This window comes from Osmerus eperlanus, chromosome 18 (assembly GCF_963692335.1).
Source record: "Osmerus eperlanus chromosome 18, fOsmEpe2.1, whole genome shotgun sequence".
NCBI classification, from domain to species: Eukaryota; Metazoa; Chordata; class Actinopteri; order Osmeriformes; family Osmeridae; genus Osmerus; species Osmerus eperlanus.
In genome coordinates, this window is record NC_085035.1 from 6,215,100 (window position 1) to 6,238,352 (window position 23,253).

Here is a 23,253-nt window from a genome sequence, read left to right on the forward strand (position 1 = left end):
ACGAACTGTTGTAGGCACTCTCCTCAAACCTCAACAATGTCAGGTGAGTCAATTACTAGATTAATATGATCACGTGATTCATGTGAGCTTCTTAGAATGTTTCCCGAGCTAAAGCACTCATTTCTGACAATAGAAAATGTATGTGAAGTTGATGATGATACTTTGCTCTCCAGGTGGCACGGACAGTCACTACAAAGCATAAAGATGACCATCCTTGCTGGTCTGAATCTGCAGATGGAGCCCCAACTGCCTTCTGGTGGACTGACTGGCATCCGAGAGCAGTGGAAGACTGTTTTCAGCACCATCTCCCATACCCCCCAGGAAAGAGCAGGTGGGTCAGAACAGAACCAGGCATGTAATTCAAACCATCCTTCATTCAATGCTTAGTTGTACACAGTGTGTTATTTAGGAGTGCTGAATGTTTGTTTATTGTCTCCTCAGTGCCTGGGGTCGACTCTCAGGGCCCCACGGCTGTCAACATCACAGAACAGAAGTGCTGTCAGAAAGCTTCCTATCTCTGGCTGGGAAAACTGGGTCATTTATCCAGAGAGCTTCACTTTCATCCAGTGTGTCCTCTGCAACCTCCAACTGAACCTGAGCAACACACATTCCCCAGCACACTCTCTGAACCCTCCTAACACCCCCTTGACAGTAATGCTTGCACACCCCATACCATGGAATTGAAAATCACAGAAGTACTGTGTAGATATTCTATACACATCTACTTTATAGATGTGACACTATGTTTCTTAAATGGCTGTCTGTGATAGGGATATTATTCATATCGAACTATAAACAAACTATAAACTATTATTTATGAGTCCAAAAGAGTGTATTTTTTCAATTCTGTACATAATGGTCCTCGTTCCCACCAGTTTGATTTTATTTGGTTAAGACATGATAAAAGCACTGTTTCCACAGAGTTTTATATGTAGATATTTGTAATAAAGAAAAACAGAATATGAGAAAACAGAATGCTCTAGTCTATGTGATAAAACATTGTGCTTTATCTATCCAGCTGTGGAAATAGAATTTTTTAATGTTCAGGACAAGGGCCACATGCAAGGTCGCCTGTGAGAAACACCAATTGAACCGGTGATTTGGTTGAGATTAGTGCTACAGCTGTGGTAATGTTTGTTAATTCCTACCATTTCTGTCTCTTGTCCTATTGGTGCAGATGTCATGCTGCCAGACGATCTCACAGGAACTGTTGCCTTTCCTGTACATGGATGAACAGCGATCCCTGGTCATATCCTCTGTTCAGATGACCAGTTTGTGTGGCTGCGGCCCAGGAAACCAGCCTTTCCCCAGTAAGGACTGAGCCCCTAGCACCCACCTGCTAGAAAGCTGTCTTTTTGGTCTAAGAATTAAACACTTCAAGTAAGATTGTCGCTGTCTTATTATCAAGCCAGGCATGTGGCCTCATCCTTCCAAAATACCTTGTGACTCTGAAAACACATCAGGGAAAAGCTCTTTTTTGTAGTCCCAACAAATTTATGAAACAAAAACTTCTGTAAGACAATGTCTGCAAAGACTTTGCCTAAAAGAGTGTTCCTGGAATACTGTTACAGAATAATGGGAGCTATTCATAACGTTTGATGGTTAATAGATAATAAATGTTAGTCTTGGCCTAATGAAACATGATATGTATTCTGAACTATTTTTGATAGCAATATTTCCCACTGCATGACTGGCAACTGGCAGTGGATTAAAGACAAGCTTCTGAGTGTTCTCCCCAAAAATGTGAACCCTGGCTTAACATTCAGAGGCCAGAACTCTCTCAGTGGGTGGGTCCATCTCCTCTGAGCAGTGTTACCAACACTGGAGCTTTTAATACATTCAGAAAGAAAAGGTTGATTATAGTATACTTTAAATACAACTCTTTTTCCCAGTATTTTATTATCTGGATTATATTCAACAGCCAGATAATGTCTTCTCTCCAAATTGTGTTCCACAAGTTTTTCTTATCTACTATGCTTTGCCAACTCTGCTGTAGTTTTCCATGAACATCCACTGCCCCGATTGGCTTAACTTCATATTTCATGTTCCAGGATAGGCAAATGAGAAACAATAGTGCTCCGGTTTTTCATCAAACCAAGCACCTTTTCTGTGAAGAGAGGTTGTTAATAAATTCACATGAACCAACATATGATGGTGACAATTTCCCTGTTTGTCACATAATATATAAGAGGATAACTCTGTTGAGTATATTGTGTCTAATAGTTTTTCAGAGTACTGCAGTGGGAACACTTCCATCTTTTTATCTGGAATGTTTTTCCATGTATTTCATGTACATTTTACCTTGCAATTCCTTTACTGTATGTCACATTTTGTATTGTCATCGTAATGTTCATCACATATATATACAATATGTAGGCCTTTTGTATTCCAGTACTTTAATAACAATGTTTTAAATGTAGGTTATCATTGACCATGCCGTTTCTTTGGTGGCCAATGTCAATAACGCATCTATCAACTGCATTATTACGTGTTTCAATTCTTGGAACAAAGCCATCCAAAGATAATTTAGTTGCTTCAGACTGCTTTTCATCTGAGGTATGTAAATAGTAACTTTAATATTTTGATTAGCCAAGAATGATCTCTAACTGCACCTTAGACTATGTAAAATAGATGAAGTATACAGTTTATGGCTCTAACAGCTATTTAGTTGATCTATTCAGTTCATATTTATGACATGTGTTTAGGATCTAGAGTGCAGCGGAGGCCAGAAAGAGGGTGGGGGGAAACGGTTGGAGAAATGTTGGCACTCTGTTACGGAAATGCACCCCAGAGATAAGCATCAATGTTGCGCACTTCTAAAAAATGACTTCAGCATTTCAATAGCAGTGCATGCATTTTCTTTCTTAAAATTGACTCTTTTTTTCCCCTGGTTCTTTGGATGGGTGTATGTGTGTAACTTGGAATGTGGAGTTATGTAGCCATTTCAGATAATCTCAGAGGATTGAACCAAATAACATCAACTGCTGGGAACAGCACTGACAAGAAAGACAGCATCTACACTTTCTGCATCAACTTTTGAGTTTTCACAGGTCAAAATGGCGAGCTCCTTCTCTTTTTGTCTTTCCAGTGATTTTCTGTTTCCTCTGCTCTTGATAATGGGAACTCTCGGGGTTGGTACTGAGTGTGGGGCAATGACTTCTGTCAAACCTCTGGAAGAGATGGACAGAGATCTGGCCAATCCATCCGAATGTGTGCTGGACTGCACTACGGGGACCTACATGAGAAAGCTGCAGGTCCGAGACACTCAGACAATTCGCTTCAAAGACTCATCAGCAGGTGAGAAATATTTTTTTATGATGATAATTGTATCTCTGTCATACACTGTACAGTATTTGTGAATACATAGAGTAGGTTAGTCCTTAATGAAACTTTGGTAGTAAGGGTGTGCTCTTTAGATTGTAGAAGTCATCCTTATGAAATGTTTTCTGATGTTTTACAAAGTCAATTAAGATCAGAGACATACAGTATACAGTAGACTTAACCTGTACCGGGATGCGTAAAAGCATGATCCTTTTCCTCAGGTGACCAAGGAGAATACTGCTGGTCAACACAGTTTAAGTGTGAGGCTGGAGAACATTTGGAGCGTGCTTACATCCTGCTGCCTGTTGATAAATCTCAGCTGGAGGAGTCCATGGGACTGAAGATGACTCTACCCCCCCATTACAGTTGCACAATCAGACTGCACTGACTCTGTAACTATGGAACTGTAAACACAAAACTGTTGTGGGCACTCTCCTCTAACCTCAGCGACGTCAACAGAGTCAACACACTCTATTAATGTGATCATGTTGGCTTCATGGAATTCTTCAAGAGCTCAGCTTTTGTGATAATAAAAAAATTGATGTGAAATTGATGGTGATGATACTGTGCTTTCCAAAATGTAATGTCAAGTGTTTAAAAACTGAAGATGTTGTAAATAAAAGTAAGGGCCACTCATATGTATATTGTCTGTGGGTGTGTATCGGATAGAAAATAATCTGGACGCCATCAAAGCTGCTTGATTGATTTCGCAAGCCAGTCAAAAAGAGCCGAATTTATTAGCTTGGTTGAAATTCCCTTACTGGAAGGTCATTCTATTTACCTCTATTTAGCATACAGTTACCCTTTGTGGATGAAGGTAGTCAACTGAATATGCTCAAAGTCACAGGCCAGACACACAGAAAGGTTTGTGAAGTCATTTTTATTGGGGAACATTCCCATGCCAAATTTTAGGTAGGTGGAAAAAGCCTATGGCCTGGAGTTTTATCAGCCGTGTCAGCTTGTGTAACAGGCTGTTCTCCTCAGGCATTAGCAACATAATCAATCTCTCCCTGTCAAGCACTCAAAAGATTGCACTGTGGAATACAAAAAGGTCCTTTTGGTCTGCAAAACAACTTTGAGACAAATCCTACACATGGGACAGATACATTAGGATATTGTATTGAAACAAACATTATCACATCAATTTGGAATATTGATGTGATGAGGGGTGCTGGGTTGTTAGCAGTTTGTTTCAGCATGGTGATTTAAAAATACCCATTCAGAAAAACAAAATGGTTGTTCTGATTTGAAATCCATTTTGAAAGCCTGATTTGAAACCATACGCTTGAATGGAACACAAATAGCTTTCAGCATTGACTCCGTAACTAACTGTAAACATTTGAGAGAAAAGACAGCATTCTTTAAACTACTATGAACTGTTGTAGGCACTCTCCTCAAACCTCAACAATGTCAGGTGAGTCAATTACTAGATTAATATGATCACGTGATTCATGTGAGCTTCTTAGAATGTTTCCCGAGCTAAAGCACTCATTTCTGACAATAGAAAATGTATGTGAAGTTGATGATGATACTTTGCTCTCCAGGTGGCACGGACAGTCACTACAAAGCATAAAGAAGACCATCCTTGCTGGTCTGAATCTGCAGATGGAGCCCCAACTGCCTTCTGGTGGACTGACTGGCATCCGAGAGCAGTGGAAGGCTGTTTTCAGCACCATCTCCCATACCCCCCAGGAAAGAGCAGGTGGGTCAGAACAGAACCAGGCATGTAATTCAAACCATCCTTCATTCAATGCTTAGTTGTACACAGTGTGTTATTTAGGAGTGCTGAATGTTTGTTTATTGTCTCCTCAGTGCCTGGGGTCGACTCTCAGGGCCCCACGGCTGTCAACATCACAGAACAGAAGTGCTGTCAGAAAGCTTCCTGTCTCTGGCTGGGAAAACTGGGTCATTTATCCAGAGAGCTTCACTTTCATCCAGTGTGTCCTCTGCAACCTCCAACTGAACCTGAGCAACACACATTCCCCAGCACACTCTCTGAACCCTCCTAACACCCCCTTGACAGTAATGCTTGCACACCCCATACCATGGAATTGAAAATCACAGAAGTACTGTGTAGATATTCTATACACATCTACTTTATAGATGTGACACTATGTTTCTTAAATGGCTGTCTGTGATAGGGATATTATTCATATCGAACTATAAACAAACTATAAACTATTATTTATGAGTCCAAAAGAGTGTATTTTTTCAATTCTGTACATAATGGTCCTCGTTCCCACCAGTTTGATTTTATTTGGTTAAGACATGATAAAAGCACTGTTTCCACAGAGTTTTATATGTAGATATTTGTAATAAAGAAAAACAGAATATGAGAAAACAGAATGCTCTAGTCTATGTGATAAAACATTGTGCTTTATCTATCCAGCTGTGGAAATAGAATTTTTTAATGTTCAGGACAAGGGCCACATGCAAGGTCGCCTGTGAGAAACACCAATTGAACCGGTGATTTGGTTGAGATTAGTGCTACAGCTGTGGTAATGTTTGTTAATTCCTACCATTTCTGTCTCTTGTCCTATTGGTGCAGATGTCATGCTGCCAGACGATCTCACAGGAACTGTTGCCTTTCCTGTACATGGATGAACAGCGATCCCTGGTCATATCCTCTGTTCAGATGACCAGTTTGTGTGGCTGCGGCCCAGGAAACCAGCCTTTCCCCAGTAAGGACTGAGCCCCTAGCACCCACCTGCTAGAAAGCTGTCTTTTTGGTCTAAGAATTAAACACTTCAAGTAAGATTGTCGCTGTCTTATTATCAAGCCAGGCATGTGGCCTCATCCTTCCAAAATACCTTGTGACTCTGAAAACACATCAGGGAAAAGCTCTTTTTTGTAGTCCCAACAAATTTATGAAACAAAAACTTCTGTAAGACAATGTCTGCAAAGACTTTGCCTAAAAGAGTGTTCCTGGAATACTGTTACAGAATAATGGGAGCTATTCATAACGTTTGATGGTTAATAGATAATAAATGTTAGTCTTGGCCTAATGAAACATGATATGTATTCTGAACTATTTTTGATAGCAATATTTCCCACTGCATGACTGGCAACTGGCAGTGGATTAAAGACAAGCTTCTGAGTGTTCTCCCCAAAAATGTGAACCCTGGCTTAACATTCAGAGGCCAGAACTCTCTCAGTGGGTGGGTCCATCTCCTCTGAGCAGTGTTACCAACACTGGAGCTTTTAATACATTCAGAAAGAAAAGGTTGATTATAGTATACTTTAAATACAACTCTTTTTCCCAGTATTTTATTATCTGGATTATATTCAACAGCCAGATAATGTCTTCTCTCCAAATTGTGTTCCACAAGTTTTTCTTATCTACTATGCTTTGCCAACTCTGCTGTAGTTTTCCATGAACATCCACTGCCCCGATTGGCTTAACTTCATATTTCATGTTCCAGGATAGGCAAATGAGAAACAATAGTGCTCCGGTTTTTCATCAAACCAAGCACCTTTTCTGTGAAGAGAGGTTGTTAATAAATTCACATGAACCAACATATGATGGTGACAATTTCCCTGTTTGTCACATAATATATAAGAGGATAACTCTGTTGAGTATATTGTGTCTAATAGTTTTTCAGAGTACTGCAGTGGGAACACTTCCATCTTTTTATCTGGAATGTTTTTCCATGTATTTCATGTACATTTTACCTTGCAATTCCTTTACTGTATGTCACATTTTGTATTGTCATCGTAATGTTCATCACATATATATACAATATGTAGGCCTTTTGTATTCCAGTACTTTAATAACAATGTTTTAAATGTAGGTTATCATTGACCATGCCGTTTCTTTGGTGGCCAATGTCAATAACGCATCTATCAACTGCATTATTACGTGTTTCAATTCTTGGAACAAAGCCATCCAAAGATAATTTAGTTGCTTCAGACTGCTTTTCATCTGAGGTATGTAAATAGTAACTTTAATATTTTGATTAGCCAAGAATGATCTCTAACTGCACCTTAGACTATGTAAAATAGATGAAGTATACAGTTTATGGCTCTAACAGCTATTTAGTTGATCTATTCAGTTCATATTTATGACATGTGTTTAGGATCTAGAGTGCAGCGGAGGCCAGAAAGAGGGTGGGGGGAAACGGTTGGAGAAATGTTGGCACTCTGTTACGGAAATGCACCCCAGAGATAAGCATCAATGTTGCGCACTTCTAAAAAATGACTTCAGCATTTCAATAGCAGTGCATGCATTTTCTTTCTTAAAATTGACTCTTTTTTTCCCCTGGTTCTTTGGATGTGTGTATGTGTGTAACTTGGAATGTGGAGTTATGTAGCCATTTCAGATAATCCCAGAGGATTGAACCAAATAACATCAACTGCTGGGAACAGCACTGACAAGAAAGACAGCATCTACACTTTCTGCATCAACTTTTGAGTTTTCACAGGTCAAAATGGCGAGCTCCTTCTCTTTTTGTCTTTCCAGTGATTTTCTGTTTCCTCTGCTCTTGATAATGGGAACTCTCGGGGTTGGTACTGAGTGTGGGGCAATGACTTCTGTCAAACCTCTGGAAGAGATGGACAAATATCTGGCCAATCCATCCGAATGTGTGCTGGACTGCACTACGGGGACCTACATGAGAAAGCTGCAGGTCCGAGACACTCAGACAATTCGCTTCAAAGACTCATCAGCAGGTGAGAAATATTTTTTTATGATGATAATTGTATCTCTGTCATACACTGTACAGTATTTGTGAATACATAGAGTAGGTTAGTCCTTAATGAAACTTTGGTAGTAAGGGTGTGCTCTTTAGATTGTAGAAGTCATCCTTATGAAATGTTTTCTGATGTTTTACAAAGTCAATTAAGATCAGAGACATACAGTATACAGTAGACTTAACCTGTACCGGGATGCGTAAAAGCAAGATCCTTTTCCTCAGGTGACCAAGGAGAATACTGCTGGTCAACACAGATTAAGTGTGAGGCTGGAGAACATTTGGAGCGTGCTTACATCCTGCTGCCTGTTGATAAATCTCAGCTGGAGGAGTCCATGGGACTGAAGATGACTCTACCCCCCATTACAGATGCACTGTGGCCTCACCGCCAACAATCACTACTCCCCAACAACTGTGGCCTTCAATTTGACATCACGTCCCATTTTACCACAGGACCGAGGGAGCCAAAGCTTTGTGTCAAGGTCAATTTCCAGAAGAGCATTGTGGGAAATGGAGTCCTCAGATGTCCCCCTTTCATGGTGACAATGTGGCAGAAAAAGCAGAATCACTCACCGACAAATCAAGAAAGAGGGTGAATGGACATGAGATCATTTGACTACCATCCAAAATACTGGTTGGTAACACGCTTGGTGTGCCATTGCCTATCAAGTTACTTAAAAATATGTTCACAGAGTTGTTAACTGATCATTCCTATCTATCTAGTCAGCAGTATATTGTATTTTACATGTATTTTACCCTCTTGCACAAAGACTGTGGGCTAAGACCGTGAGGTTCTAAAGCATAACTAAAGTGGACTGTCAAATGGACAGCATAGCTTGGACTGAATGTCATTGGTGCCAGAGTTCATGGTTTGTGAAGCGAAAGGAAATTGTTGTATTTCATTTCTTGCAAAATGACGATTTCATCTTTAAATAAGCTGTATGGGTGTAAGCTATTGCTCTCCTGTAATAATAATTCTTTCAAGACATTCCAAAAACTTCTGAGATGGCACATTTCTGCACAGAACGCTTGCTTTTGATGAAATACATACTGGAGTTTGTGAATCTAAAATGCTGCTTATTTAGAGTTGTATATACCATACAGTTTGTTAGTCTGACTGAATGCCAATAATATTAAAACAATTTAACTCCCACTCCCATTCATGTTATGAACTAGAGGAGATCTGAGAGAACCATACAAATATGTTACAAAATGAATTATTGTAATCGTACCTACTCTAACATGATTATTGTAAATCAGAGAGCGAGAACAATAACAAGACAAAGAGGACAGAACGCATGGCAAAAGCCCGTGAGGAGAAGAGAGCAAAGAGATGAAGAATAGGGAGAACTATGGTCACATTCCCTCTTATTCAAAAACGTTTCTGTGAGAAACTGTGAATCAGATCACATCTTCACCTTAACTTCTCAGTGTGCATGGCTACCTGTAGCACAGGAAATCACACAATGAAGTGTGACACACATGCTGAATTTCATCCAGTAACTCATGTATTTTGCATTTGAGACTGTGTGTGTGTGCCACCAATTTTATCACGGGCACTGCACTATTTATAGTTTTAAGTAATCTGAATTTGTGTGTTTCGCTGGCATCTTAATCACCAACTGCATCACATGCATTGTGCACTAGTTTTATATTAATATAACATTAACAACTAGAGAGGGTACAATTTCTGGGGAAATTGTAGGGTGTGCTTGCTTGCGTCGGTTGCACAGGGGTCCGTTTTTTAATGACATTTTTACAACTGATATTTCTGTATATTTCATATAAAAATGCATAGGGCCTACTTATTATTTATAAAGATTACATAGGTTGAAAAGCATTTTTTTTTTGCTGCTCATTTACAACTGAAAATACGAGTGAAGTGTAGAATGAAATAGATGTCTTCTCATTTCCCCTGCAAGAGGCAGCCTCATCGTTGAATCAAAACGAATACATTTGGCAGACCGGTGTAAAAATTGACCTAATCTCTATGACTTAAACGTCCTTTTAAGTTTTTCCCTTCTCGTGATATTTTCATGCATTTAGCCTACTCATTGCATTCATTCATTAATAAAGAACCCCCTTTGAAGATTATTCTATGACGTTACCGGCAGTAGAAGATGGAATCGCGATTCAAACAGTACCATCTGCTAACTGAAAATATGCCCCCCAAAACGTAAATAAGCTTGACATTTATTTAGTGGAAAATCGCTCATTCATAAAAAGCTCGCTGGTAGCGATCATTGTCAGTAACAACGCAAAATGCGATATAGCCCTGTGTGGAGAAGCTGCCCCGGTAAATTGTACTACTACGGTACAGTACTAGACTACTGCTGTGTTCGTCTCGGTAGCGTTTGCGTTGGTTGAATTGGATTTAACGTTCCGTTGTACGGTTTAGGCTGAAATTAATTATTATTAATTATTATTATTAATTATTAATACTTACATTTAGTCATTTATCAGATGAAGTGTAACAGATAATACTTCAGTGAAATAGTAGACTACTGTTTCCAAAAGTAGATGTACTTCCTTAATAATATCAGCTTATATTGTACATTACACATCACAAAGTAAAATGAGTAAATAGTTATCACCCTGGCCTCTTTGCTTGTGGCGTTCCTGCAGCTGCCTTGCAGTAAAGCTATAGTTAGCCTAGCTATCCCCCAAGTTAACAGATGCGAAACGAATGTTCTGCCAAAGGTAGTCACGCGTGTTTTCGTGACGTTAGTGACGTAGTGACGTTAGTAACGTCAGTGACTGTGGCTAGCAAATTAGCCACCGTTAGCTTCACTTTTCGCCACAAAAACTTAACTTGATCCTAAACCAACGGAACGTAAATCCCAATAGAAGCAACTCAATCGCTACCAAGACGAAACTTTTGACACCTAGGTTGTCTATGTAGGCCAAATATTGACTGAGTTTTAGGGGGGCAAAAAGAAATAATAATAATACAAAAAAAAAATATATATATATATATATATATATGTGAGAGAACAAAGGTTGTGCCCTTGCCGAAGGCAAAGCACACCCAATAAATATATATGTGAGAGAACAAAGGTTGTGCTCTCGCCGAAGGCTTGAGCACACCCAATAATGTATACTTGACCAATTATCACCCTACGTCACACGACTATCAAGCATGCTCAACTGCGCATGTCGGATGCAAAAGACGAACTTCTCCCGTCATACACTTGGAGTTTCGATCAGGTCGTCATATATATCTGGCCACTGAATTTCAGGGCTTGACATTAACTTTTTGAGGCACTTTGGACAAGTACATTTACGTTTCATTTGTCCATGCACAAAAGTCACTTGTCCCCGATACCTTTAAATAGCCTGACCAAGTGATCGGGCAAAACTAGCGTGGCTAACGGAGGTCACTTTCTCAGGCAAATGACGAATGAAACAGGATCGGTTAAAGAAATCCGAGATGCTGTCTATCTTCAGCAGGCTCGTATCTACCAAAGGCAGTCCTCCCTGACGTTTTTAGTGTAGGATGGAGTGAACAGGCAAAACTAGGCTGGTTCGGGCAAAACTAGCCTGGCTAACGGAGGTCGCTTTCTCAGGAAAATGATGAATGAAACAGGGTTGGTTAAAGAAATCCGAGATTCTGGCTATCTTCAGCAGGCTTTTATCTACTTAAGGCAGTCCTCCCTGACGTTTAAAGTGTAGAATGGAGTGAAATACAACATTGTACACACTGCCAGTGAGAGACCCGAGTCTGACTGAGGCTAACGATGTCAAAACAGTAACGGGGACGCATTCTCACTCAGATTGTCAGTTTTACACAAATCACAAAAATAATCGGACCAGCTGGCTAAAATCAGAATTCCCATATATCTTGAAAGCTGCCCTGCTCGACTTTAGGTGTAGAATTGACTGTAAAACTGTAAAATTATGAACTTTGTGACATGACGTGAAGACATGGCTGCCGCCTAACTATGCGGTCTACCGGGCAACATTCTCGCTCAAATTTCCAGACTTTCGTAACCCAAATAAAAATTCTGATGTGACAGATCAATGGGGAATCGCTTTCTCTCTTAAAGGCTGTCCTCCTTAGACATCTATATACCATCCATTAGACATCTATATACCACAAAGGTGACCATTGAGAGTTTGAGCTGACAATTCACATGCAATTTTTTTAATAAAAAAAAAACTTCCTAAGGAATATTTTGGATCCAGTCAACACCAACTTCAATAAAAGGAGGTGTGTGTGGTGGGTGAAGACGGGTTTGATTACTGTGACGTAAATTAGTGTCCTGCACCGGGTCGGGTATACCCGTGGTTTCCCGCAGGTAACCCGCTAAAATATAAGTTTAGGGGTTGAGCCTATTTATTTTACCTGCAGGGGTTCACAATTGCGGTTCAGAACTCATATATTGCGGGTCGGAAACGTTATTAAAATAAAATGTTTCAAGATGTGTTTACTGTTTAATTTGCATGATACTAAAACAAGGGCCCATTTGAACATTGGTGGGGACACAGTTTTACCATTCTATTTGCTATCGATGCTCCTGCCTGTCGCTAAAAGCATGAGCAGAAAGCGTTTGTCCAAACAAACACACACACACACACACACACACACACACACACACACACACACACACACACTCACATACAAAAGATACTGCATTACATACAATAGTGCCACACAGTTAATCAATCATTAAAGGGACACCAGAGGAATATGAGCCAACGTTTGGAGTAAACCAATTAAATAAATCTATTCCTTTTTTGTAACGGGAAATGATTCGTCTCTCAGAACAATTAAATGCGTGTGGTTCGGTTTTCTGGTGAAATCTGTCCGTATGTCGTGTGTCGGTTTGGTCTCGGAATTGATGTTGCCTGCGTGGTTCGGTTACGGCTCCAAAAAACGAAACCGTACAGGACTCTAACATAGGTAGCCTACCTTAGATTGCACACTGTAGCATACTGTTGCAGGAGAAACAAAATAGCAGGAACATTAGCACATAAGCTAATACTAGCTTATGGTTTATGGTTGTGTCCCAGTATTACTTCACATTTCATATTTGATGCTCAGATCAGAGTTCAGCTCAGGTCATACTGGCTGATGTTACGTGTCAGGTGATCTAGTTCAGGCTTCAGCAAAGAGAGGGCACCTGAGGACGTGAAGCTGCCCTTCCACCACGCATGTCTGGAACAGTTTTGAAGCTGCTTTGCTTTTTTCAATCATTGTAGCTACTGCAACAGTCTTCATTATTGTTACACTTTAGTTTTCGGTCTGGAATTCATGTCCTTGAATGGCAGGTGCAAAGCATAAATATTATTCAGAGGTTATCAGTCAAGATTGATGCATTTCATGTAGGTCCAGAGTAAGGGGAGGTAATGATGGGAGTTGCACAACTTCCCCTCATCAAGAACTGCATTGCTATCAGCCCCTAGTGTTCAGACCTTGGCACTGGCAACATTATAATTTTGTTACACTGACTCTCCATGTTGTGGCGTACCCAGAATATTTTACATATGGGTGGCCAGATGTGTGTAGTTATTTTAGGTGGGCATACACACACAAACACATATAGTATTGCTATTCTTGTCCCTCACCTTAACCCTAACCCAAAAATCTAACTCTAGCTCAGTCTAAACCTTGATGTAATCCTAACCCTAAAACTATTTCTAACCTTAACCTCTGAACCCCAACCCTTGATGTAATTCTAACACTGATTCTAACCCTAGAAATGGCTCTTGATCTTGTGGGTGGAAACCAACTAAATGTCCCCACAAGGAAAACATTTCTGTCAGTATCTAAAATCTGTGAACAAGTGTTCAGATAGCTGAGTTTTTCGATTCAACCACATATTTCCCCGAATTGTCCAGAACAAATAAACAAAGGGTGTCAAAGATGTAAATTACACGGTTATATTTGGAAAACTGTAAGATACCTGGCTAGCTAGGTAACAAAAAAAATTACAGCAAAACACTAAGGCATAGGGCTGTCTAGCAAAACACTTAGCTAGTCTATAGGTGCCGAGATGCTGGTTAGCAATGTCATTTATTTGAAAGCATATCTTGGCCTTGTCCCGGGCTCTGAATATATCAGTACAGGTGCAATGCCTTTAACATGTCACATTCTGTTGAAACTAGGATGTTGTAAAAAATAACAAAAAATCACTTCCTTTTACTCAATGGAAATGCAGTCAATGTTTTTGTCTTGGTAATCGGGATCTCTCTTTCTCTCTCCATATCACACTTGCAGGATAACAATGTTAAATATTCCAAGGCCAAGTTGGTGAATGCAGAGATAAAATGAAGCTTCCCAGGCTACCACAAACAATAGATGCTCTCTTTCTGTGTAGAGTAGCCCCACTCAAAATCCTGACTGATTTCAAAAACATCCCTGTCAGTCTCGTCAAGACTCCTCTTCCTCTGCCACCAAGCCTGCGGGACCAATATCTGTTTTTCCTTTAGAATCCCATCTAGTTCGGACAGTTGCATTTGGGATATTTCTTTCTACCTGGCTTATTAGGTATCAAACATGTCACTGGCTTTGTTTGTGATGTTGGTTCCCCTTGGTTTCTCACTTGGGAGAACATTTGTTCTGCAGCCCTCTGAGAAGGACTTTCCTTGCATCTCCGAAACTCATGCTGTTACGACTAACAAGTAAGTTTTACAATCTCTCAGTTTTTTTAATTGTTTGCAATATTTTTGCAATTTAGATCAAATTTGGCTAGTCGCTACACATTTACAATCAACAGGAAGCAACTAATATCCATTTGAATGGAAATCCAAAGTTAGGCTCTCCAACTCTCTGACCCTGTTTTTTGTTGCTGTGTTTTTTAAGTAGGGTGCTTGGAAAATGTAATGTCAAGTGTTTAAAAACTGAAGATGTTGTAAATAAAAGTAAGGGCCACTCATATGTATATTGTCTGTGGGTGTGTATCGGATAGAAAATAATCTGGACGCCATCAAAGCTGCTTGATTGATTTCGCAAGCCAGTCAAAAAGAGCCGAATTTATTAGCTTGGTTGAAATTCCCTTACTGGAAGGTCATTCTATTTACCTCTATTTAGCATACAGTTACCCTTTGTAGATGAAGGTAGTCAACTGAATATGCTCAAAGTCACAGGCCAGACACACAGAAAGGTTTGTGAAGTCATTTTTATTGGGGAACATTCCCATGCCAAATTTTAGGTAGGTGGAAAAAGCCTATGGCCTGGAGTTTTATCAGCCGTGTCAGCTTGTGTAACAGGCTGTTCTCCTCAGGCAATAGCAACATAATCAATCTCTCCCTGTCAAGCACTCAAAAGATTGCACTGTGGAATACAAAAAGGTCCTTTTGGTCTGCAAAACAACTTTGAGACAAATCCTACACATGGGACAGATACATTAGGATATTGTATTGAAACAAACATTATCACATCAATTTGGAATATTGATGTGATGAGGGGTGCTGGGTTGTTAACAGTTTGTTTCAGCATGGTGATTTAAAAATACCCATTCAGAAAAACAAAATGGTTGTTCTGATTTGAAATCAATTTTGAAAGCCTGATTTGAAACCATACGCTTGAATGGAACACAAATAGCTTTCAGCATTGACTCCGTAACTAACTGTAAACATTTGAGAGAAAAGACAGCATTCTTTAAACTACTATGAACTGTTGTAGGCACTCTCCTCAAACCTCAACAATGTCAGGTGAGTCAATTACTAGATTAATATGATCACGTGATTCATGTGAGCTTCTTAGAATGTTTCCCGAGCTAAAGCACTCATTTCTGACAATAGAAAATGTATGTGAAGTTGATGATGATACTTTGCTCTCCAGGTGGCACGGACAGTCACTACAAAGCATAAAGAAGACCATCCTTGGTGGTCTAAACCTGCAGATGGAGCCCCAACTGCCTTCTGGTGGACTGACTGGCATCCGAGAGCAGTGGAAGGCTGTTTTCAGCACCATCTCCCATACCCCCCAGGAAAGAGCAGGTGGGTCAGAACAGAACCACGGATGTAATTCAAACCATCCTGCATTCAATGCTTAGTTGTACACAATGTGTTATTTAGGAGTGCTGAATGTTTGTTTATTCTCCCCTCAGTGCCTGGGGTTGACTCTCAGGGCCCCACGGCTGTCAACATCACAGAACAGAAGTGCTGTCAGAAAGCTTCCCAGATTTTCCTGAAAGGTGAGCAGTAGGGACCATCAAACAGAAACAACAATAGTGTGTGTGTGTGTTGGTAAAGTGTGCATTGTTACTCAACTCTGTCTATGTCAAAACAATCTAATAGATCTTGGCTGGGAAAACTGGGTCATTTATCCAGAGAGCTTCACTTTCATCCAGTGTGTCCCCTGCAACCTCCAACTGAACCTGAGCAACACCCATTCCCCAGCACACTCTCTGAACACTCGTAACACCCCCTTGCCGGTAATGCTTGCACACCCCATACAACACAGAGTATAAAATAACAGAAATACCATATCTACAAAGTACATCATGTATGTGAAACTGTACATTTCTTAAATGGTTATCTGTGATCTTATCGATAGCTTTACGACGTGTATACAATCATTGAAAAATGTATATTTTTTCCAGTCTGTGTATAATGAGCCTCGTTCTCACCAGATTGTATTTGTGTGAGACATGATAAAATCACAGTTTCCACAGGCTTTTACAACTACACATTTGTAATAAACGATGAGAAAAGAGAGTGCTCTAGACTCTGTGATAAAACATTTTTCTGCCCAAATAGATAACAGTGCTTTGTCTATCCAGCTGTGGAAATAGAATGTTTTAATCTTTCAAGACACGGGTCATGTGCAAGGTCGCCTGTGAGAAACACCAGTTAAACGTGTGAGACAGTATAGACTACTGCTACCTACAGTACAGCTGTTAATTTAACTTTGTTAAATTCCTAATATTTCTCTCAACCTCTCTTGATCTGTTGTCTTATTGGTGCAGATGTCATGCTGCCAGCCGACCTCACAGAAACTGTTGCCTTTCCTGTACATGGATGAACAGCGATCCCTGGTCATATCCTCTGTTCAGATGACCAGTTTGTGTGGCTGCGGCCCAGGAAACCAGCCTTTCCCCAGTAAGGACTGAGCCCCAAGCACCCACCTGCTAGAAAGATTTTTGGTCAAAAATGTATGCCCTTAAAGTAAGACTGCTGCTGGTATCATTAAGCCTGATTGGCATGGGGTCTCATCCTTCCAAAATACCTTGTGACTGAAAACACATAAATTATTTATTACAATCCCAACAAATATAATTTAGAGATAAACTTTTAAACATTGTAAATCTGTAGAGACATTTCCTAAAACAGTGTAAGAGCCAAATTCAAGTTTCTTTCTACTTCCTGGAATGTGATTGCAGAAACAGTGGGAGCTATTAATAAAGTTTGACAGTTAATAGATAAATGTTAGTCTTGGCTTAATCTGATATGCATTCTGAACTATTTTAAATAGCAATGTTTCCTTCTGCATGACTGGCAACTGGCAGTGGATTAAAGACAAGCTTCTGAGTGTTCTCCCCAAAAATGTGAACCCTGGCTTAACATTCAGAGGCCAGAACTCTCTCAACTCTCTCTGAGCGGTGTTACCAACACTGAAGCTTTTAATACATTTAGAAGGAAATGGTTGATTGTAGTGCACCTTAAGTACATCTCCTTTTTCCAGTATTTTTAAACATGGGATATTCAATATAACAACCACCATCTATTTTCTCCAAATAAGATTCCTCACATTTTTATTTTTTATCTATGCTTTGCCAACTCTGCTGTAGTTTTCCTTCAACATCCACTGCCAATGCCCTGGTTGGCTAAGCTCCATATTTCATGTTTTGGCTAGTGTTAAAGGCAAAGGTGAAACAATAATTATTTTCCCTCAAACAAAGCCCCATTTTTGTAAAGATATTTTGAATCAGAAATCAGGGGGGGGGGGGGGGGGCAGGCCCCATATGCTACTGGGATCAACGTGTAATAATTAAAATGTCCCTATTTTATATTTGCAACATATTGACAACAGGATGATTCAGTTGTTTGCTCTCTGCTCTTGACGTGTTTACTTTGAGCAGGGCGTGTCTTAACCCGATATCAAACATCCAGAGTGCTGCAGAGGGAACCTTTCTTTTTATCTGAAATTTTTTTCCATTTATTTTTTGTAAATCTTTACCTCACCGTTCACTTTTGTCACATTTTGTATTCTCAGTGTAATATTGATCACATATACTGCATATACAGTATGTAAACCTATTGTATCTCACTCTTTGACTAACAATGTTTTGTTAAGTGTATGTCATCATTGACCATGCTATTCCTTTGGTGGCCAATGTCAACAATGTATTGTAGCGACCCTGGAAATTGTTTAAGTGCATTTCTTTAAGTGCTGTTCTCGTGTATTCATGTCTTCGTTATTAAGAGAGCAGGGTTTTAATGTTGGGCGGGGCTGTTTATCCGGGTGGGACGTCCCGTGTTGAGGTGGCAGTTCCGGGGGGCTTGTTGGACAGGTGGGGTGCGTGTAGGGACCCATGTTGTAGCCTCTATAAGGGGGCTTGGTGGGCAAGGCCTCTCTGTATGGCTCCACTCCTGTGTGTGTGCGAGAACGTGTATCTGCAAGAAACCTTCTTTATCTACCATTCCATTATCCTGAGTTAGCATCCTGGCTAGGGGTGCTACAGTATCTATCAACTGCATGATTATCTGTTTAATTTCTTTGAATAAAACCCTTAAAAAAATGTATTGCTTCTGACTGTTTTTAATGGAAACAGTATGTAAATTGAAAACGTAATATCTGATGAGTAAAGAATGATCTAACTGCACCTTATACTTTTTAAAATAGATGAAGTATACAGTTTATGACTCTAACAGCTGTTTAGTTGATCTATTCAGTTCATATTTATGACATGTGTTTAGGATCTAGAGTGTAGCGGAGGCCAGAAAGAGGGTGGGGGGAAACGGTTGGAGAAATGTTGGCACTCTGTTACGGAAATACACCCCAGAGATAAGCATCAATGTTGCGCACTTCTAAAAAGCAGCTCCAGCATTTCAGTAGCAGTGCATGCATTTTTCTTCTTAAAATTGACTATTTTTTCCCTGGTTCTTTGGATTTGTGTATGTGTGTAACTTGTAATGTGGAGTTATGTAGCCATTTAAGATAATTCCTGAGGATTGAACCAAGTTACATCAACTGCTGGGAACAGCACCGACAAGAAAGACAGCATCTACACTTTCTGCATCAACTTTTGAGTTTTCACAGGTCAAAATGGCGAGCTCCTTCTCTTTTTGGCTTTCCTGTGGTTATCTGTTTCCTCTGTTCTTGATCATGGGAACTCTCGGTGTTGGTACTGAGTGTGGGGTGACGACTTCTGTCAAAACTTTGGAAGAGATGGACAGAGATCTGCCCAATCCATCCAAATGTGTGCTGGACTGCACTACGGGGACCTACATGAGAAAGCTGCAGGTCCGAGACACTCGGACGATGCGCTTTAAAGACTCATCAGCAGGTGAGAAAAAATACATGTCAATGATACCATTATCTCTCCATCTCTTGACAAACATTTTGAACTCCTTTGTCATTATTCTATTAAATTTTAGATCTTATTTTATATTTTAGATCTTACATTGTATAGTATTGTTTTAGAATTATTTAGACTGTTTCTACTTTTTATATTTAAGCGTGGCGAATATTTATAAATGGTGAATAAAGCTAATTCTGAGCCTGATTTTGATTACAGTACAGTATTAGTAAATAGGTAGAGTAGAGCAGGCCACTGCTTCATTAAACTATAGTATTAAGGGTATGCTCTTTAAATTGTGAAATGTATAATTTATCACAATAATCATTGTGAAATATTTTACAAAGTGAATAAAAATCAGAGTTCACCTGTACAAGGATGTGTAAAAATATGGTCCTTTTCCTCAGGTGACCAAGGAGAATACTGCTGGTCAACACAGATTAAGTGTGAGGCTGGAGAACATTTGGAGCGTGCTTACATCCTGCTGCCTGTTGATAAATCTCAGCTGGAGGAGTCCATGGGACTGAAGATGACTCTACCCCCCATTACAGATGCACTGTGGCCTCACCGCCAACAAACACTACTCCCCAACAACTGTGGCCTTCAATTCAACATCACGTCCCATTTTACCACAGGACCGAGGGAGCCAAAGCTTTGTGTCAAGGTCAATTTCCAGGAGAGCATTGTGGGAAATGGAGTCCTCAGATGTCCCCCTTTCATGGTGACAATGTGGCAGAAAAAGCAGAATCACTCACCGACAAATCAAGAAAGAGAGTGAATGGACATGAGATCATTTGACTACCATCCAAAATACTGGTTGGTAACACGCTTGGTGTGCCATTGCCTCTCAAGTTACTTCAATAGAAGTCCACAGAGTTATTAAGTCAGCATTTATGAAAAGTCGCATCTGAACCTTACAGCATTGCTAGAAACATGCCTATAATAGAAATCTAGTCAGCAGCATTTTGCTTTTCAAGTGTTAAAAAAATGTCTTGGCACTCTTGCACAAAGCAGGGGCGTCGTTAGACCCTTTTTACTGGGGCACGTGCCCCAGTATAAATCTGCTGTGCCCCAGTAAAATCTCAAGTTTGAACGATTGACTTTATTAGTCAATGCATTAATAATATATTGATAATCCTGGAAAAAATGTACACAGTATCCCAATCAACGCTTGTAAAATCAAAGCAGTTTAACCGAAAACACAAACCGATGCATGCAGTCCAGTCCAGGTGTCGGACTCGGCACACAAGTCAGAATTGAGGTCGGCTAAGAAAACATTACTAAACTAAAGAAAGTTTCTAAATGATAGCCCTACAGATCATCTTATTTTGACTAAAATATAAAAAGAATTAAAAAAACAAAAAAAAACAGTATTTGCGCTCAAATGGAGCGAAAAAGAGTTGCGCACTTGCATTAACTATTGATGTCCCTGAAAGCTGTTATCAAACTTGCGTCTCTGAACTGTGTAAAATTGGTTAAGCAAGACTAGTTTCTATAGCCTAGTAGTGCATTGTGCGCAGCAAGCTTGAAAGAAGAAAAGGGATATGAATAGGGGCCTGTGCCCCAGTAGAGTTTTCAAATCAAATCAAATCAAATTTATTTGTATAGCCCTTTTTACACGCAAGCATGTCACAGAGGGCTTCACATATGCCCATAGAACTGCCCCTCAACCAACCTAAACCCTCAAGGAAGACAAGGAAAAACTCCCCAAAAAAACTCTCAACGGGAGAAAAAATGGAAGAAACCTTGGGAGGAGCAATTCAGAGAGGGATCCCCTCCTCCAGAGACGGTTGGTGAGAGAGAGGAGCAGAACACAGGCTAAACATAATCATACAGTGTTGATGGGTTTTTAAAACACCAAAATCCATTATTCAACTTTATAGATGTAGGACAGGACCGGGAGACTCGCGACCAGGTCCAGTGTTGGCTGACCGACGACCAGGCAGGTGCTGACAACTCAAACCCCCCACACCACAAGGGATGTGTGTGGGGGGGACAGAGAGAGGAGAGCAGGGATTAGAGAATGCCAGGAGCAGCTAACAGTTACAGTCATAATAGAATGAGATCCCCACCGGTCAAGTGTGGACTGGTGCAGCAATTTAACAGAGCAAAAAAGGGGAATTTGATGCAACCCCACACACCAAGACAGCGACAGCCCCCCTCATTTGGAACATGAAATCTGTTCCAGGGAAGAGAACTCTAAAATAAGTTATACTTAAAGAATAAGGATGGAAACAACCCGTCCCCCGTTGCCTTCAACTAGTAACATACTTACCTTTAACAGTCGTAGAATTGACTAAACAAGAAAAGTTTTTAACCTAATTTTAAATGTCGAAACAGTATTAGACTCCTTAATTGAGACGGGTAATTTGTTCCAGAGAAGAGGTGCTCTATATGAGAACCTACCTCCAGCTGTTTTTTTCTTAATTTGGGGAACCACCATATAGCCGGCATCTTGAGATCTAAGTGTCCTTGCGGGGCAATAGGGTGCAAGGAGACCGGAGAGGTACAGTGGTGCCAATCCATGCAGAGATTTGTAGGTTAGTAGTAGAACTTTGAAATCAGCTCTGGCTTGGATAGGGAGCCAGTGTAGAGAGACAAGAGTAGATGTTATGTGATCAAACTTTCTTGTTCTGGTCAATAGTCTAGCAGCAGCATTTTGCACCCGCTGTAAATTTTTCAGGTGGGTAATTGGGAGGCCAGAGAACAACACATTGCAATAGTCCAATCGGGACGTAACAAATGCATGTATTAGTTTTTCGGCATCATCCTTTGAGAGAAATTTTCGTATTTTGGCAATATTACGTAGATGGAAAAATGCAGTTCTGGTAATTTGCTTAATATGGTACTCAAACGAAAGGTCTGGGTCCATTGTGACTCCTAAATTTTTTACTAGCTGGCTTTGAGAGACTTTGACGCCGTCTAAGTCTAAGGTCAGATTGGAAAAATTATTTCTATATTTTTTAGGACCGAAAATTTGAACCTCGGTTTTATCCGAATTTAGAAGAAGGAAATTTGCAGTCATCCAAGCTCTCAACCTAGAAACACATTTTTCCATAGCATGTGGAAATTCTCCAGACTTTATAGACATATATAGCTGAGTATCATCTGCATAGTTTTATGTCTAACAACTCCCCTGGCATAAAGGCTGGGAACGAAGACCGTGAGGTTCTGTGACCTGAAGTATAACTAAAGTGGACTGTCAAACGGACAGCGTAGCTTGGACTGAATGTGGGGATGACTTCCACCAGTCATTGGTGCCAGAGGTCATGCTTTGTTGTATTTCATTTCTTGCTAAATTACAATTTAATCTTTAAGCTGTGTGTATGTAAACTATTGCTGTCTTCCCATTCTTTTTTTGTGAAGACATTTGAAAACTGGAATGGCACATTTGTGCATAGAATGGTTGCTTTTTTTTTAAGAACACAATAGTGTGTGAACCAAAATGCTGCTTATTTAGAGTTAATACCATACAGTTTGTTCGACTTCAGTCTGACCAAATGCCAATAACATTAAAACAATTTTTCATGGTTTAAGAATTGCGTCTCTTTTACATGTCTGTCCCATGGTTTGGGTTGAACCCATGTCTGCAAATATCACAATACAGATTTGTACAGATGATTACAATGAAGCAATAGCACACTCTGCTGGTTGTCTTAGATGTATTAGTCTATTTCATGGAATGTGTGTATTTACACGGTCTAAGCTCAAGGTGGTGTTGTTAGCACATAAGCAATAACTCAAACTAGAAAACAATTCCATTTATTTCCCTGAAA

The 23,253-nt window shown here is 40.0% G+C and overlaps 4 protein-coding genes across 5 annotated transcripts; all 4 read left to right on the forward strand.

The window, feature by feature from the left end:
- Positions 1-1,930, forward strand: LOC134039083 (uncharacterized). Its single transcript, XM_062484832.1, has 3 exons — positions 1-351; positions 442-651; positions 1,178-1,930. The coding sequence occupies exons 1-3, from the start codon at positions 97-99 to the stop codon at positions 1,319-1,321; spliced, it is 609 nt and encodes a 202-aa protein (XP_062340816.1). The 5' UTR covers positions 1-96; the 3' UTR covers positions 1,322-1,930.
- A 5,543-nt stretch (positions 1,931-7,473) lies between these two features.
- LOC134038445 (uncharacterized) lies at positions 7,474-8,803 on the forward strand. Its single transcript, XM_062483804.1, has 2 exons — positions 7,474-7,989; positions 8,235-8,803. Exons 1-2 carry the CDS (start codon positions 7,749-7,751, stop codon positions 8,603-8,605), a joined length of 612 nt encoding a protein of 203 aa, XP_062339788.1. The 5' UTR covers positions 7,474-7,748; the 3' UTR covers positions 8,606-8,803.
- Positions 8,804-14,279: 5,476 nt separating this feature from the next.
- On the forward strand, positions 14,280-17,676 carry LOC134038890 (inhibin beta E chain-like). The gene is made up of 5 exons (XM_062484541.1): positions 14,280-14,633; positions 15,796-15,953; positions 16,064-16,150; positions 16,254-16,390; positions 16,925-17,676. The coding sequence occupies exons 1-5, from the start codon at positions 14,509-14,511 to the stop codon at positions 17,066-17,068; spliced, it is 651 nt and encodes a 216-aa protein (XP_062340525.1). The 5' UTR covers positions 14,280-14,508; the 3' UTR covers positions 17,069-17,676.
- A 1,265-nt stretch (positions 17,677-18,941) lies between these two features.
- On the forward strand, positions 18,942-23,008 carry LOC134038444 (uncharacterized). 2 transcript variants are annotated; one of them, XR_009932658.1, is made up of 3 exons: positions 18,942-19,465; positions 19,885-21,035; positions 22,580-23,008. XR_009932658.1 is itself a non-coding variant. In XM_062483802.1 (2 exons), the coding sequence occupies exons 1-2, from the start codon at positions 19,225-19,227 to the stop codon at positions 20,253-20,255; spliced, it is 612 nt and encodes a 203-aa protein (XP_062339786.1). In that variant the 5' UTR covers positions 18,944-19,224; the 3' UTR covers positions 20,256-23,008. The 2 variants fall into 2 exon arrangements, 1 of the variants encoding a protein (XP_062339786.1); XM_062483802.1 differs by having other exon boundaries at positions 18,944-19,465; positions 19,885-23,008.
- Positions 23,009-23,253: the final 245 nt, after the last annotated feature.